General features: G+C 46.1%; 1 protein-coding gene across 1 annotated transcript in view; it reads left to right on the top strand.

The window, feature by feature from the left end:
- Positions 1-14,242, top strand: part of LOC311108090 (kinesin-like protein KIF26A) — a 111,187-nt gene extending 96,945 nt beyond the window's left edge. The window contains exons 6-12 of the mRNA XM_084150731.1: positions 2,203-2,362; positions 3,085-3,247; positions 3,609-6,777; positions 7,573-7,769; positions 8,838-8,858; positions 9,821-9,971; positions 13,435-14,242. Of these exons, the coding sequence (XP_084006857.1) occupies positions 2,203-2,362; positions 3,085-3,247; positions 3,609-6,777; positions 7,573-7,769; positions 8,838-8,858; positions 9,821-9,971; positions 13,435-13,625 (4,052 nt within the window). The 3' untranslated portion in view covers positions 13,626-14,242. The remainder of the gene's footprint in view (positions 1-2,202; positions 2,363-3,084; positions 3,248-3,608; positions 6,778-7,572; positions 7,770-8,837; positions 8,859-9,820; positions 9,972-13,434) is intronic.
- The last annotated feature ends 1,201 nt before the right edge of the window (positions 14,243-15,443 follow it).

Raw genomic sequence — 15,443 nt, 5'->3', positions numbered from 1 at the left:
ACTCTGCAGCGCAGGGGATTCTAAATCTTGCTGACGCTAAGCTAATCTTCAGCCCCACCACTGTATTAAATCAGGACACCATTCCGATTCCTCTTAATGATATGAGTTAGTGTTTTCATACCACTGACCTAGATGAGCTCAAATGGGAAGGATTCTGTCCTCTCAACCGTAACTATGTATTTTATCTGTGTGCAGTTAGCCCCCAAATGTGCGAGCCTATTTGATTGTCACTTCTGAGCCAACTCTCCATAACCTTTGATTCATAGATGCACACGGCGAGACAGGGCTTAACATGATCACGTCCAGAGTAGGGTACAACCGTAGGGTACTCCCATCACTCCTATGTTAAATTGCCTACTTTAATCATAACCCGACAATACTCTATTTTTTGTACATTCTATACCATTTTTGTATATGCTTGGTTGGTCGTTTTTAACATACTTCCATGACGTCTTAATCAACAAACGAGATCATACAAAAAAACACTTTAATTCTAAACGTAAAAAATGTTAGCATGAACAGATAGACTGTCGCATGGAATGTACGTCACAATTAACAGTCAAAGAGCCGATTCCAACTGATTTTCTCCAACTATCTAACTCTGCTTTTAAGATGCCGAAAAGCTGTTGCGTACCGTTTTGTTTCAACAATAGCAGGAGAAAAATCCTGAGTGGCGCAGTGGTCTAAGGCACTGCATCGCAGTGCTAGCTGTGCCACTAGAGATCCTGGTTCAAATCCAGGCTCTGTCGTAGCCGGCCGTGACCGGGAGACCCATGGGGTGGCGCACAATTGGCCCAGCGTTGTCCAGGGTAGGGGAGGGAATGGCCGGCAGGGATGTTGGTAGAGCATGGTGTATGCAACGCCAGGGTTGTGGGTTCGATTCCCGCGGGGGGCCAGTATGAAAAATAAATACAAATATGTATGTACTCTGGATAAGAGCGTCTGCTAAATGACTAAAATGTAAAAACACCACCAAATTAAGTTTAATCAACTGCCCAAGGACCAGTTTAGACGAATCTCATGGTTTCAGGCTATTACGCCGTGATGATGATGGAAAGCTGTGGGCTCCGGGTACTCAATAAATGTATATGTGTGTTCGAAGCACTTCATCACCGGTAAATCGCTAACACTTGTTTGTATCTAGCTAGCTATGTGTATTGCATAAAGCTTGCTATTCATCTTGTAGTAAGGACTAGTGAGCTGTATCCATCCAAATAACATTTTACATTTTTACATTTTAGTCATTTAGCAGACGCTCTTATCTAGAGCGACTTACAGTTAGTGAGTGCATACATTTTCATACTGGCCCCCCGTGGGACCGGTATGACAGTTATAATATTCTTCTGCATTTGGATATTTATGCAAACTTGGAGATTCCACTGGTTTGGGCCATTTGGTAGGGTTGTCTCCCCAGCTGGTCTCCGGCAAGTTGAAAGGACATATAGGCAAGCCAACAAGAATAAACTTTTCTAAATACCTAGACCGTTCAAGGGCAGGCAAAGACTGTAAGTAGTTACGTGAAATATCTAAGACTAGCGAATTAAATCGAGATTAACTTCTATCGCTAGACAGACAGCTAACGTCAGCTAACCGGCGAAAAAGCTAGGGGTAAACAAACAGTGATGTAAGATGTAATATGACAGCTTTCCTAGCTTAGCAGGTCGGGTAACAAATTTGTAGCAGAATAAGTATCATGCGAATAATTTGTTGTTGTGACAGCCAAGTATGTTAATATCGACAAGTGAAGCTGCTGAAAACGTTCATTGAAAGGACAAAAAAAACGGTCTGTCGTTTGCTTAGGATGACGCCAAAGTTTAGGCTAATTACATGGGAGTGAGGGGAGTACCCTACGGCTGTACCCTACTCGGGGGCGTAGTCACGTAAAGCCACGCCTCGCCTTGTGTATCTATCGGGCCACCTCTGTCTTTTTGATTGTGTTTAAATCCCTGCTGTGCTCAGTGGGCTCAGTGCCCCCTGAAAGTGTCATTCACTGTATTGGTCATTTAGCACAAAACTAAATGGGGGGGATGTGAAGTTTGAAGTGGTCCATTCAATGTGAACTCCTGAGCTTGTTTTTTTTTTTGGGGGGGGCTCCATGGAAAGTTCAGGTTTAATCATTTTTTCTCTCTATTTCCCTCTCTCACACGCACTCTCTTTCTCTCTCTTTCTGTCTGTCTCTGTCGTTTTCTCTCTCTCATAAAGTGTCTGGCGGCCGCAGTCGTCTGCACCTGCTGGATCTGGGTAGCTGTGAGACGGACATAAGTCGGACCCGGGAAGGAGGTGGAGGCCAGTGTCTGTCTCTCTCTGCTCTGGGAAACGTCATCCTCGCCCTGGCCAACGGGGCCAAGCACGTACCCTACAGGTATGTCTGAAAACGGGGGACAAACGCTCGTGAATAATTAGTTTTTTTCACAATGCCAATCTGAATGTGTCTGTATTACGTCCTCTTTGTGTTTATCTTGTGAGTCTGTGTGTTTTGTCTGGCCTTTTTATCACTCTCTGTTGTTCTTCCCACCTCACAGGAAAAATCAATGAAGCCCTATTAGCCTATTTGGATGAGAGAGAAGTTGAGGGAAGAAGCGAAGCACCAACGTGGGAAGTTATTGATAGTGTTATGGTTCAGGGAAAGGGTGTATTCCGGCTTCAATGAGGGGAGGGGGTTTGGATTGTAATATAAAAGATTGGGTCTGTGAAAAGGACAATTTGGAATGAGATATTTTTCCTTGAGTCTCAGACAAGATCAGCTTTATTTATACACAGTATAGAGTAGGGTGGGCTTAATAAAAATGTTTCTAGTCTATTTCAAACTAGCTTTCATGGACCTTTCACACATTGCCCTACTTACAGACAGTACATGAGAAGGTAGTTGAAACAGAAAGTGGTAGTTGAAAGTGGGGTTCCATTGATGGTAAATGAGATCTCGTTCCCGCTGCCTTTTGCCTGTCTATAGCTAATCCTTTGGTACAGTTAGGAATGGTTGCTATGATCCTGGGAGGTTTAGGGGGGAGGGGGTTATGGCTACTAGGATCTGGTGCTGGTCCTTTTTTGGGGGGCTAACGAGGGGATTTTTGATGTATTATTCAGGGATAGCAAGCTCACCATGTTGCTGAGGGAATCTCTGGGCAACATCAACTGCCGAACCACCATGATAGCACACATCTCCGACTCACCAACCAATTACATGGAGACGCTCACCACCATGCAGCTGGCCTCGCGTATCCACCGCATGAGGAAGAAGAAATCCAAGGTAGTAAAATTTAAACAAGCTATTTCAAGGCTTCCTACTGGGCAAAAACTGGTTGAATCAACGTTATTTCCAAGTCATTTCAACAAAAAAATTCAATGTGATGACGTTGAATCAACATGGAAAACTGATTTGTTCCTCAAGCGTCCTTTGGTATCGCTCAATTAGAAAATGTCTGAATTGTTTGAATGATTTCCCAGGGTAATAATGACTCTGCCATAGAAATAATTAAATCTATAAAGTTAATCTGTATTTCTTACAAAGGAAGGACTGTTACAGCGATAATTGATCACTGTTCGTAATTCAGCTATTGAATCCCTACCGCAGACAAGATTTGAATGTGTGTTCTCTCTCCTGCTTATAGTATGCATCCAGCTCCTCTGGTGGCGAGAGTTCCTGCGAAGAGGGACAAATCCGCAAGCCACACTTGAGACCCTTCCACCCACGAACCGTGGCTCTTGACCCGGATATGCCCACATTGCTGTCTAGTGACCCGGACTACTCCTCCAGCAGTGAGCACTCCTGCGACACGGTCATCTACATCGGTCCTGGTGGGGCCACCATTTCAGACAGAGAGCTAAGCGACAATGAGGGCCCACCTTCCTTTGTTCCCATCATCCCCTCACTGAACAGGAAGCGCTGCAAAGACACCCAACGCCCGGAGGTGGAATACTTCAAGTGCAACACGTTTGCGGAGCTCCAAGAGAGACTGGAGTGCATCGATGGCAGCGAGGGCCCAGCTGCCTTCACTGGGGAGGGCAAGGGGGCACAAATAGCCCCAAGCACTCAAAGTGGGACTACCAAAAGCCCAGAGGAGGCTGTGTCCCCCAAGACTGTTAAATCCCCCTACCAAAAGCCCCTGATTAGCACAACAACCACCCACACAGCTCCCGCTATATCTGAGCAGGAACATTCCAAATTGTCCTCAGATGGAGGGGTCCCAGAGAGTCACAAACGGACAAGTGCAGATGGGGAGAAGGTTCTGGCCTGTGTGATTAAGCCCAGCAGGGTTTTGTTCCAAGACTCAGAGCCTGTGGTGCGAGAGAAGGTCTACCTCATCAAAGGACCTACTGTACCTAAGCCTTCTGCCTCTCCTTCTTTGCCAAGATCCTCCAGAACACACTCTCAGGGCCTGGATGCCATCTGCCGGGCACCCCCTGTGGGCATGAGTCAGCAGGCCCTAAGGCAAGATCAACCCGGGGGGTCCCCGGTCCTGGAGAGGGCCCATCATGGCAGGAGTCCCATGGAGGTGAGCCATCTTCGGGCAGCCTTGAGGGGCAGGTGCCTGGAGAGAGATATCCTGAGGACCACGATCACCCTGCAGCAACCTGTGGAGCTGAATGGGGAAGACGAGCTGGTGTTCACGGTGGTGGAGGACCTACCTATAGGCCTGGTCCCAGACAATGGGCGGCCCTCCAGCATCATCAGCTTTAACAGTGACTGCTCCCTTCAGGCCCTGGCCTCAGGCTCCCGTCCTGTCAGCATCATTAGCAGCATCAACGATGAGTTTGATGCTTACACGGCTCAAGAGTGTGCGTCTGGGGTGAGCTCAGCCTCACAGGAGAAGCTGTTTGCCGATCATGGTAACAGACAGTCTTCCATCAGCTCCTGGCCGAGCGAAGTGAGCGTGTGCTCGCTGGAGAGCGACGGCACCCATTCGACAAGCAGATTCTTACAGAGGGCTAAGTGCATGGCACCGGAGAACACCTCCATATTGTCCCCTCCTGCTATATTCCGTAGGGAGCCATTCTTGCAGCATGGTGCCAAGAGCTCCCTAAATGACAGTGGTGTCTGCTTCTCTGAGTTGGACAGTGACCCCGCCACCCCAAGCAAGCTCTCCCAAACTAAGTGCCCACCTTCTCCTGACTCTACCAAAGCATCTCTCAGAGCAAACTCTCTGAACACCTCAGCATCTTCTCAGATCCCACACCATGCTGTTCACTCCAGTCTTCCCAGGAAAACCAAGCCTACCTCATCAGTTGCCCCAAGCTGCAGCAGGCAAGAAGGCAAGCAAGACAACCTCTGGTTGCGAGGGGGCGGCCATTTGGATCCTAGAGCGACTGAATCCACTGTGGCGAGTAAGCCACCCAGAAATGGCATGAGTGGCCTCCCATCCAGGAAGCTGGGAGGAAACAGCAACAGTGTACCTCGACCGCCAAAGGCACAGATATCCTCCTCGACTCAGAGGGCGGTAGACGGTTGTGAGAAGTCCAGCAGCAAGAAAGCAGAGACCATGAGCAGGATGCCACAGCTCAGGCGAGGCGCCACCACTCTTGGAACAGTGTCAGTCCCCCACAGTTCCCCTGAATCAAAATGGGGCCGCGATGGCTCTTCAGGAACTGGTAGTCTGAGATTCTCCTCTTTGGGAAAGAGGGCAAATGGACAGAAAAGCAGCATGCTTCCAAAGTCTGGCTCTATCTCTCCTCCTGCTCCACCTGTTCGCAAATCAAGCCTCGATCAAAAGACAAGGATAGTCTTATCTCCTAGTGCCTTAAGGGCAGCCAGCGACGCTGCAAGGTCCTCATTACCTAAAACATCCGTCTCTGAGCAGGAATTTGATGTTCGATTCAGAGGGGATTTGTTTAGCTACAAAACATCCAGCTTGAAGGCTGACCATGGCTCAGCCAAGACAGCGTCAAGCCTGAAGACACGAGGAACCAAAGGCGATTCTGGAAGGTACTATGGTAGCCTGATGTCCTTGGAGAGAAGTGACAGTCTAAACTCAGTGAGGTCCAAACCTGGCCTGTCGAGAGAGAATAGTGTCAGTAGCTTAGGAGACAATGGAAAATCCAATAGATCACTGCCAAGACTTGGGGTCCCCACCTCCACTACTTCCACATCCACTGCTACCTCTCCCCTTTCCTCTACCACCTTTGCGATGACAAGCAAGTTGGGACAGCTTAAAGCTAATGTCAACCCCAGGGCCATAGTTGCCAGTGGATCAAAGGCTAGAACTTTGTCTGCCAGCAGTTCCAAGACCCTTAACTACTCCACCAAATCTGTTGACGCGCCAACCGCACGCAATGCCAGCCTACCTCCAACTGGGAAATCCCCAGCTCGTTCTTTGGCAGGGACCAATGGCAAGCCTGGCAGGGGAACTATCATGGGCACTAAGCAGGCCATCCGGGCTGCCAACAGCCGAGTTAGTGAGCTTGTGGCGGGAAGCCCAAGGAAACATCTAAGCAGGGGTTCAGGGGACAATGACAACGATAGCGGGGCAAGTGTCAGTGGGTCCCCTGTCAGCACGCCACTACCCTCGCCCTATAGTAAGATAACAGCCCCGCGGAGGCCCCAGCGTTACAGCAGCGGGCACGGTAGTGACAATAGCAGTGTGCTCAGTGGGGAGCTTCCACCGGCCATGGGTCGCACTGCACTCTTCTACCACAGTGGGGGCAGCAGCGGTTATGAGAGCATGATCCGGGACAGCGAGACCACAGGCAGCGCCTCGTCAGCCCATGACTCCATGAGCGAGAGCGGGGTGTCCACCTCCAATAGGAGTAGAGTGTCTAAATCACCCAAGAAGAGAGGCAATGGTGAGTATTAGTTACCCTGAGAGAGTTCTGGAACAATATCCAGACAGCTATACCACATCAAACACAACTCATGATCTCATAAACTTGTACTTGTGAAATAAGTGTTCTTTTATTTTATTTAGAGCCCCACAAGAATCCAATTTAACAATATACATATTCAAATCGTTTTTCTTTGATATCTGTAAAATACATTATTCATACGATATTTTCTCTAGCTTTCTCACTAGTAGATTATTTATGTTCTATTGAAAAGTGTTGCTAGGTGACAACCCTGGTGCTCAATACAACATTGCATGCACGCTGAAGCGAGTAAGAATGCATGTATTCATACACTCTAATGTCATGTATGAATTTGCCTTGCACATGGATATCTCACATATATATCTATTTTTCATAAACCTATGAATATATATTTCGATGTACAGTATGTACTCCACCTAGCATTGTCATGAATCTCTATTCAAGTGTGGTATCTGAAGTCACAGCATATCAGGCTGCAGTGTACACTCATAACAAGAATTCGGCCTATTCAGATGAATGTGCCCATCCTCCATAATTCATAACAGCAACAGATAGGGTCTAGTGCCTAATGCATATGTAATCAGTGCTAGCCGAAGGTTATGTGATCCCAGCTGGCTCTATGGAAGTCTGCTATCAGTCTGTATCTTGGCATGTTTTTGCCTCATGCATATTTCAAGGCAGCGGCGCACGTGCTAGGATATTCCTGGTGTGCATATCCAACTCCAATGAACAGCCGTACCCCGACTGATCACTCAATTCACCCACTTGCTCCAGGCCTCCAGCGGCGCCGTCTCATCCCTGCTCCCCTGCCGGACACCTCCTCCCTGGGCAGGAAGGCTGGCGTACCAGGCCAGTGGGTGGACCTGCCCCCCTTGGGTGGGACCCTGAAGGAGCCCTTCGAGATCAAGGTGTACGAGATTGACGACGTGGAGCGGCTGCAGTGGAGGCGAGAGGGTGCCACGGGGACAGAGGTTAGAGATTCTCCATCTGCTTGCTTCTTGGCATTCTAAATGCTTCTTGGCATTCTAAATGCTTCCTGGCATTCTAAAGTGGTGTGTGTGTGTGTGTGTGCGTGCGTGTGTGTACACAAATTAACCAGACTGTAAACTCCAGAATGTTTTGACTGATTTGTGTGGGAATGTTATTTTATTTGCTTGTTTTCATCTCCTTACTTGCTTAGATGTTGTGCACGCTACTAGTTGGTCAGGTGCCACACCTGTTCACCTCTTGACCTCACCAAAGGACAAAACTTCAAAGAATTTCCCTCCAGTAATTTTCTACTTTATAAATAGCATTTTAAGATTATCACGGCTGCGTAACAAGCATGGATCCACTTCGCAGTGGGCTAATATTAAGGGGGACAGTCCAGTTCATCAGCCTCAACTGAACATGCCCCAGATTAAAAAGCAAGGCTGCCTAAACTGTCTCAAACCCCTAAATCCATCCACTACTAAGGGTGGAGGAAGCCCAATGAGGAAGAGGGGAAACTAGGGGTGGAGGAGCCAGTGATGAATGAAGGTTGGATCTGCTATCTGGGCCCTCGCCTGATTTCTCTTTATGGGCCTCTCCACTCTCCATGTCCACGGGTCATTAACCATTCCCACCAGTGGGACCCAGTGAATAGTTTAGGACCAAGTTACCCAGTGAATAGTTTAGGACCCAGTCACCCAGCAAATAGTGTAGGAACCAGTCACCCAGCAAATAATGTACGACTTAGTCATCCAGCGAATAATGTAGGACCCAGTCACCCAGCGAATAGTGTAGCGGGTAAAATATATTAATTCTGCCTGATGGTACTTTGATTTATTTTCAATTAGGAAAAGATGATCTTCAATTCGTCTTTTAGAGCCTGTCATCCTGAGCTCCCTAAAATGAAGTATTTTAAGTGTGTGTGTGTGTGTGCATGTAACTGTGTGTGTGTGTGTGTTTGTGTGATTAATTGCATTTCAAAGTGCATCCATTTAGATTGTGTATTATCTTTGCATTAGCAAATGTTGATAATGTCCTTTTTTCTGTTCTCTCCCTCTCTCATCTCGCAGCCATTCCAGGATGTGGAAAAGGTATGTTCATTAAACTCGATGGATGCGCCTTGATTATTAGATCACATGCTAAAATGGAAGATGCATGAAGCATGGAATTAATTCATTCTGCTATGCCATTCTGCTATGTGGCACAAATGTGTCCAAAAACTAGTTTTGTGCAAAGCCAATAGTGCAAAAGCAATTGACCTCCCTTGTAGTGATAAAACACAACAGTTCCAACTAGCAGTCCCTCCAGGATTTCGAGGTGTTTTTTTCTTTTTTTTTTCTGCGGGCTAAAATGCTTGATTTTACTGCTGCAATTCTGACATTTTTCATGTCATTTGCGAGGATTTTGTCAAATTTGTCACGAAATTGCGCTGACAGGGGGGAAATGTTTGTTGACCTGGGTCTTGATTGAACCACTTTATGCGGTAAAAGTGTGGTGATTGGTTAAAATTGCAAGCCCTCTTTTTGTAGTGCAATGATGGGACAGTTTTATGCAGTAATTTTGGATGATTTGACTGTTTTATGTGATCACAGAATCCTGGAGGGACTGAACTAGGAATAATCTGTTGTGTTATTCTACCTTTCAATAACTTGTTTCTGGTGGACTATGTCTACACCCAATCCCTGAGCTCAACGTTTTCCTGGAGATTAAAGCGCGAGATTAGCGTGGATGCTAATTTTATTTATCCTAATTAACCCCGCCAATGGACAGGTTAGTACCCACAGGTTAGCCGCTCTTGATTCCATTTTGAATAATCTCCTGCGTGTGAGCCTCCTCACAGCAGAAGCGTCCGAATAGAAGCGTCCGAAAAATCGTTGAATCCGGCTAAAGATACTCCTCCGTCTGGCTCTCTCTCTCTCTCTCTCTCGCTCTTTCTCTCGCTCTGTTTACTTCCCTCCCTCCATCCGAGCCAGGGATTCTCCAAAGCTCCTTTCCTCCACTCGTCTTTTCTCTCTCTGCTCACTCCATTCATCCTTACCGTTTGCTCTCCCAGGGCCTGCTGTACTTCAATGCAAGGTTGAGGATGCTGGAGAAGAGGCAACAGCAGATCAGGGAGCTGAGGGCCAAGCACGAGAGGTTGAGGGGGGAACTGGAGGATGCCAAGAGCAGGCTGATGCTGGACCCCTGCAAGTGGAGCGGAGAGTGTGAGTAGCCTACTGCAGAAATCTGGTGTGCTATTTAAAGTGTGCTTAAAGTGTACCACCTTGTTTTGTAACTGGGTTGTGTTAAAGATGGACTTTTATCCAACTGTCAGAGCAGCAGTCAGGTATTCTATTCTACACTACATGGCCAAAAGGATGTGGACACCCCTTCAAATTAGTGGAGTTGGCTATTTCAGCCACTCCCGTTGCTGACAGGTGTGTAAAATCGAGCACACAGCCATGCAATCTCCATAGACAACATTGGCAGTAGAATGGCCCGTACTGAAGAGCTCAGTGACTTTCAACGTGGCACCGTCATAGGATGCCACCTTTCCAACAAGTCAGTTCGTCAAATTTCTGCCCAGCTAGAGCTGCTTTTATTGTGAAGTGGAAACGTCTAGGAGCAACAACGGCTCAGCCGCGAAGTGGTAGGCCACACAAGCTCACAGAATGGGACCGGCGAGTGCTGAAGCGCATAAAGATTGTCTATCACCAGTTGCAACACTCACTACAGAGTTCCAAACTGCCTCTGGTAGCAACATCAGCACAATAACTGTTCGTCGGGAACTTCATGAAATGGGTTTCCATGGCCGAGTAACTGCACACAAGCCTAAGATCACTATGCGCAATGCCAAGTGTCGGCTGGAGTGGTGTAAAGCTCACCGCCATTGGACTCTGGAGCAGTGGAAATGTGTTCTCTGGATTGATGAATCACGCTTCACCATCGAATCTGGGTTTAGCGGATGCCAGGTGAACGCTACCTGCCCGAATGCATAGTGCCAACTGTAAAGTTTGGTGGAGGAGGAATAATGGTCTGAGGCAGTTTTTCATGGTTCGGGCTAGGCCCCTTAGTTCCAGTGAAGGGAAATCTTAACGCTACAGCATACAATGACATTCTAGACAATTCTGTGCTTCCAAGTTTGTGGCAACAGTTTGGGGAAGGCCTTTTCCTGTTTCAGCATGACAATGCCCCCGTGCACAAAGCGAGGTCCATACAGAACTGGTTTGTTGAGATCGGTGTGGAAGAACTTGACTGACCTGCACAGAACCCTGACCTCAACCCCATTGAACACCTTTGGGATGAATTGGATCCTAATCGCCCAACATCAGTGCCAACCTCACTAATGCTCTTGTGGCTGAATGGAAGCAAGTCCCAACATCTAGTGGAAAGCCTTCCCAGAAGAGTGGAGGCTGTTATAGCAGCAAAGGGGGGACCAACTCCATATTAATGCCCATGATTTTGGAATGAGATGTCCGACGAGCAGGTGTCCACATACTTTTGGCCATGTAGTGTATCTATTGTTTGCTAATGTCTTTACAAATGACTTGAAACTTAGCTTTGTGCTAATGAATAAACCATTGACTGCTTCTCTTAGGGAGATGTATACCCCTTTAGTCACTCGTTGTGACCACTCTCACGCTCAGCTTTCCTACATTTAGCCTCTCCGAGGCTATTGTTAGTGGACAACAAAGTTGTGTAACTAGCTAGCGATTCCACATCAGAGTATCACAGTGCTGCCTGGCTGTGCTAGCCTCTGTTAGAGTTGAGACCCCATCTTGAACATAATAGTAAACAAACCCCTCCTACACTGTAGGAGCAGCTAATCTCCCAAGCTCTTCAATATGACATCTGCACCCAGTTAATTGCAATGTTCCCTATGCCCTATGGCAGTGCCATTGCACTCAATGAAACGTGGACAAAATGTATTGTGCAGGTGTCAAGGAAATGTTTGTGGTTGGACCTCATTATGACCTTCTAGTTAACGCTACTTGTGGTCCATTTTGGGCCAACAGCTGAAACCACTCTCGCATACATAAACACTAACATTGACAAAGGAAGCGACGTCGGCCCATAGCTTTGTATTTTTTATGGGTTTGATTCTCTTAGGGTCCTTTCTAGAGTAAACTGTTAAAGTGGTAACAACTATTTTCAGCCAGTGTCAACATGGGAAAACACTTTTAGGGAGGCACACAAACTAAAGGCAAGCAAGTGGATCCGTTCTCCAACCCCCAAATAGACAAACTGGCGGAACAAGGAGTCTATTTCCAGTTGAGTGGTGCAGGTCGCCCGAAGGTTCCCCAGAGAAGATCCCTGCCTTTCTAGCTGAGCTCTATCCATTATCATCTATTTCTGAAAGCTTCTTAACACACCAAACACCTCCAGGTCTTCGGCAAGGGAAAGAGGCCACAGTATTTTGGGAGTATAATGATAAATAATACTGTTACTGTTACGCCTGAGAATATTACAAAAGTAAACGGCCGAAGGGAATCAGGAATCACATTTATGTCACTTTTTTTAACGTGCCCGTTTCTGAAGTTCCATTTTTATTTGAGTAAAGGGACATGAAGAAACACAGAGACCCACAAAGGTAGCTGAATTCAAAAGTAACCCACCTCATGACCTTACTAGGGAAATAGAGGAAGAGAAAAAGCCTTTTGAAATCCTTGTCTTTGCAAAGACCCTGTGCGTGTGTTCTCACGTGTGCAGGCGGGTTGGGGGTGGTATGTGTACCGGTATGCGTCTTGAAATCAATAAGGCATTATTTTCCCTCAGCCACATCTCCAATCTCTATTTCCCTGAGATGTTTCCCATTGGTTTAGGGACCGCCCGTTGGTCTGAGCCCGTGATGGGAGCAGTCAAGCTATATAAATCATTATTTCATTCTTTTCATGTTGTGATTATGAGGGTAGTGTGTCTTGAGCAGCTTCCATCAGACATCCCATCATATCCAGCCCTGTCAAAGACATGTCATCATCAATCTTCATGTACCTGTATGACTTTTAAAGCTGTGAAAGGTGTGACGATGGATGAGCGGTCACAGTGGAGCCACACAGTTACAGAGAATAGTAGAAGTAGTGTATCACATAGTGAGCCGCCTTGTTTATAGTGCATCATGGGATGCATGATAGCAGGCTTGGGGTCAATTCCAATAAACTCTCTGTCTCATTCATTAGTTGGTAACATGTTAGTATAGGTGGCCTACATTGAGAAGTCATTGAAAGTAGCCCTTTTTAAAAATTATTTAATTGGAATTTTAGTTTACTTCCTGAATTGACCCCAACACTGACTTATTGTGCCTATGATCACCCAATATAATGATAGTGCATTAAGATAAGCTTTTTACCACAGATATGGAAATTCCCTGTATCTACATGATGAATGGTCATCTAAATATCAAGAGTGGCTACATCTTTTATCTGTGTTGTTTGATTCTGTACATCTAATGGCGGTAGCTACTTCATCACTAATGCTAATCTCTCCTTCTTTTTATCTCTATCTCTCTCTCTCTCTCTTCTCTCTCTCTCTCTCTCTCTCTCTCTCTCTCTCTCTCTCTCTCTCTCTCTCTCTCTCTCTCGCTCTCTCTCTCCCTCTCTCTCTTCTCTCTCTCTCTCTCTCTCTCTCTCTCTCTCTCTCTCTCTCTCTCTCTCTCTCTCTCTCTCTCTCTCTCTCACCTTCCCCCCATAGTTGAGGTGGACCCGGATCTGGACAAAGAGTCCCAGGAGTACCTGGAGGCTTTGGAGCAGGTCACGGGCGAGCTGGAGTACTGTGTCAACCTATGCAAGTCGCGTGTCATGATGGAGACCTGCTTCGACATCGTGGTGTCGGCATCCGCCGTCGCGCAAGGGGGGCAACAGAAAGGAGGTGTGGAGGTGTGAGAAAGCGAGAGCAAGTGAGAGAAAGTTGATGTGAAAGGTCAACGGAGCAAAACAATTGGTTTCCAAAAAATCAAATGAAGGTCTCTTATTTCAGAGACTGATAATAGAGTCAAAGGAGGAGAGAAGGCCAATGGGAAAGAGGACTAACGTGAAAGTCAACCGGTGTAGGTTACAGAGGTTACCATATAAAGAGGATGGCTGTTCCTCCATAAAGGAGAATGTGTACTACTTGTACAGTAGAGAAAACCTGGCTTCAATCAGAGTACAATTAAACTGAACTTTGGACAAACTGTCTACGTTTCCTGTGGGAGGAAGGATAGCTCTAACCAAGGATGACTGAACACCTTTGTCACCGTCACCAGAAAGTGCCTTGATCTGACTGATTCCAAGGGAATATCATTTTTTTTCTGATCAGTGCTAGTCTTAAAAACCAGCTTACCTGAGCAAACTCTAAACGTATTCCTTATGAGAAAATTTGTATTTTGTATTGTAATGTTGTACAGTGTATTTATATGATTACAAAGTATGTAAAAAAAAGTATCTTTTTGGGTATGATGAAAAAACAAACCATGAATAAAATGAGAGAAAAGCAATAAGTTGATCATTATTGCATACACAAACCTTTGCCTTTTTTGTGTTCAAAAATGTTTTACAGCCTTCTACGCCAGTGGTGAGAAGTTCTGTTGGCCAATGAGTTTCCTTTGGGTTAGAACAAATGTTACGCAAACGTTTATATCCGTTCCGAATGTCTGCGATAGTAGAAGGCTGTCAGGTTTGATTTCAGCTCAAAACTGACTTGCGGTTGGTTATAAGCTCAGTTGCAGTCAATTGCGCAGAAACATCTACAATCCACAGGGAATGGCACTGTCTCTTATAGTTACTGTCATCTTGCGAGATTCTGATCTGCAAAGAGAGACAGAGAAAGACATTCCCAAAGGTCTTTGCAGAAGTCTTTGACCTTGTGGCGTTTAAGTGATGTGACCGGTGGCAGCTCGTAAATCAGCCAGTTGCCATTTAAGTGCCCAAGACGTGATTCAATGCCCAGTTCTGCAGTGCGGTTAAAGGGAACAATGTTGAAAATCTGTGCCAGATTTTGGACACAATATCAATAAGTTCTACCTGCTTGCAATGTTGGGGTATATTGCAATTTAATTCCAGTTAATTCAAATATTGTATTAGTTTTGAAAGCTACCCTTTTCATAAAATATGTGAATTTATCAAACATTTCCCTTATAACAAGTCAAGTTCGGAGCTGGATTGGTGATGGAATTGACCCAACTCTAGCCGAGGCATTTGTCATGGATGTCCATGTGAGTGAACACACAAAATATGAATGAGGTTTGAAATGTATGACTATAACTTGTTTCAATCAAGTGGCTATGTGAAGGAAGCACAATGTGATGTCTGTCTCCATAAGGGTTGGAGGTAAGAAGCCAAAAGGATGACCGGCCAACAGCCAATGATATGAGGGAACTAGTTCTGACTATGCATTCCAACCCCTTTTCACCCACCAATGTGCAGTGAGCCTTATACCACAAATACCACAGTGTTGAGTAATTCACGATATAGATGTTACACTGTGTCCTGTGGCTCTCCTGTCCTTTTTGTCCTAAATGCTGAATGTTGGTCTTCATGCAAGCCCTATGTTATTAAGTCATCCATCTCTGAGAACTTCTCTAGAGTCGTATCAATGGGCTCAATGGGCCAGCTAGGGCATCGATGCATTGCATTTCCCTCTGGACTGTCAAGAAGTCAATCTTTTACCTCTGTTGCTTTATATGTCCATGTTAAATTGTGTTAAATTACCTTGGTTAAGAG

The sequence above is a fragment of the Coregonus lavaretus genome, assembly GCF_964263955.1.
Source record: "Coregonus lavaretus genome assembly, chromosome: 33".
NCBI lineage: Eukaryota > Metazoa > Chordata > Actinopteri > Salmoniformes > Salmonidae > Coregonus > Coregonus lavaretus.
The sequence above is the reverse complement of the archived record's forward strand: the minus strand, read 5'-3'. Positions and strand labels throughout refer to the sequence as shown.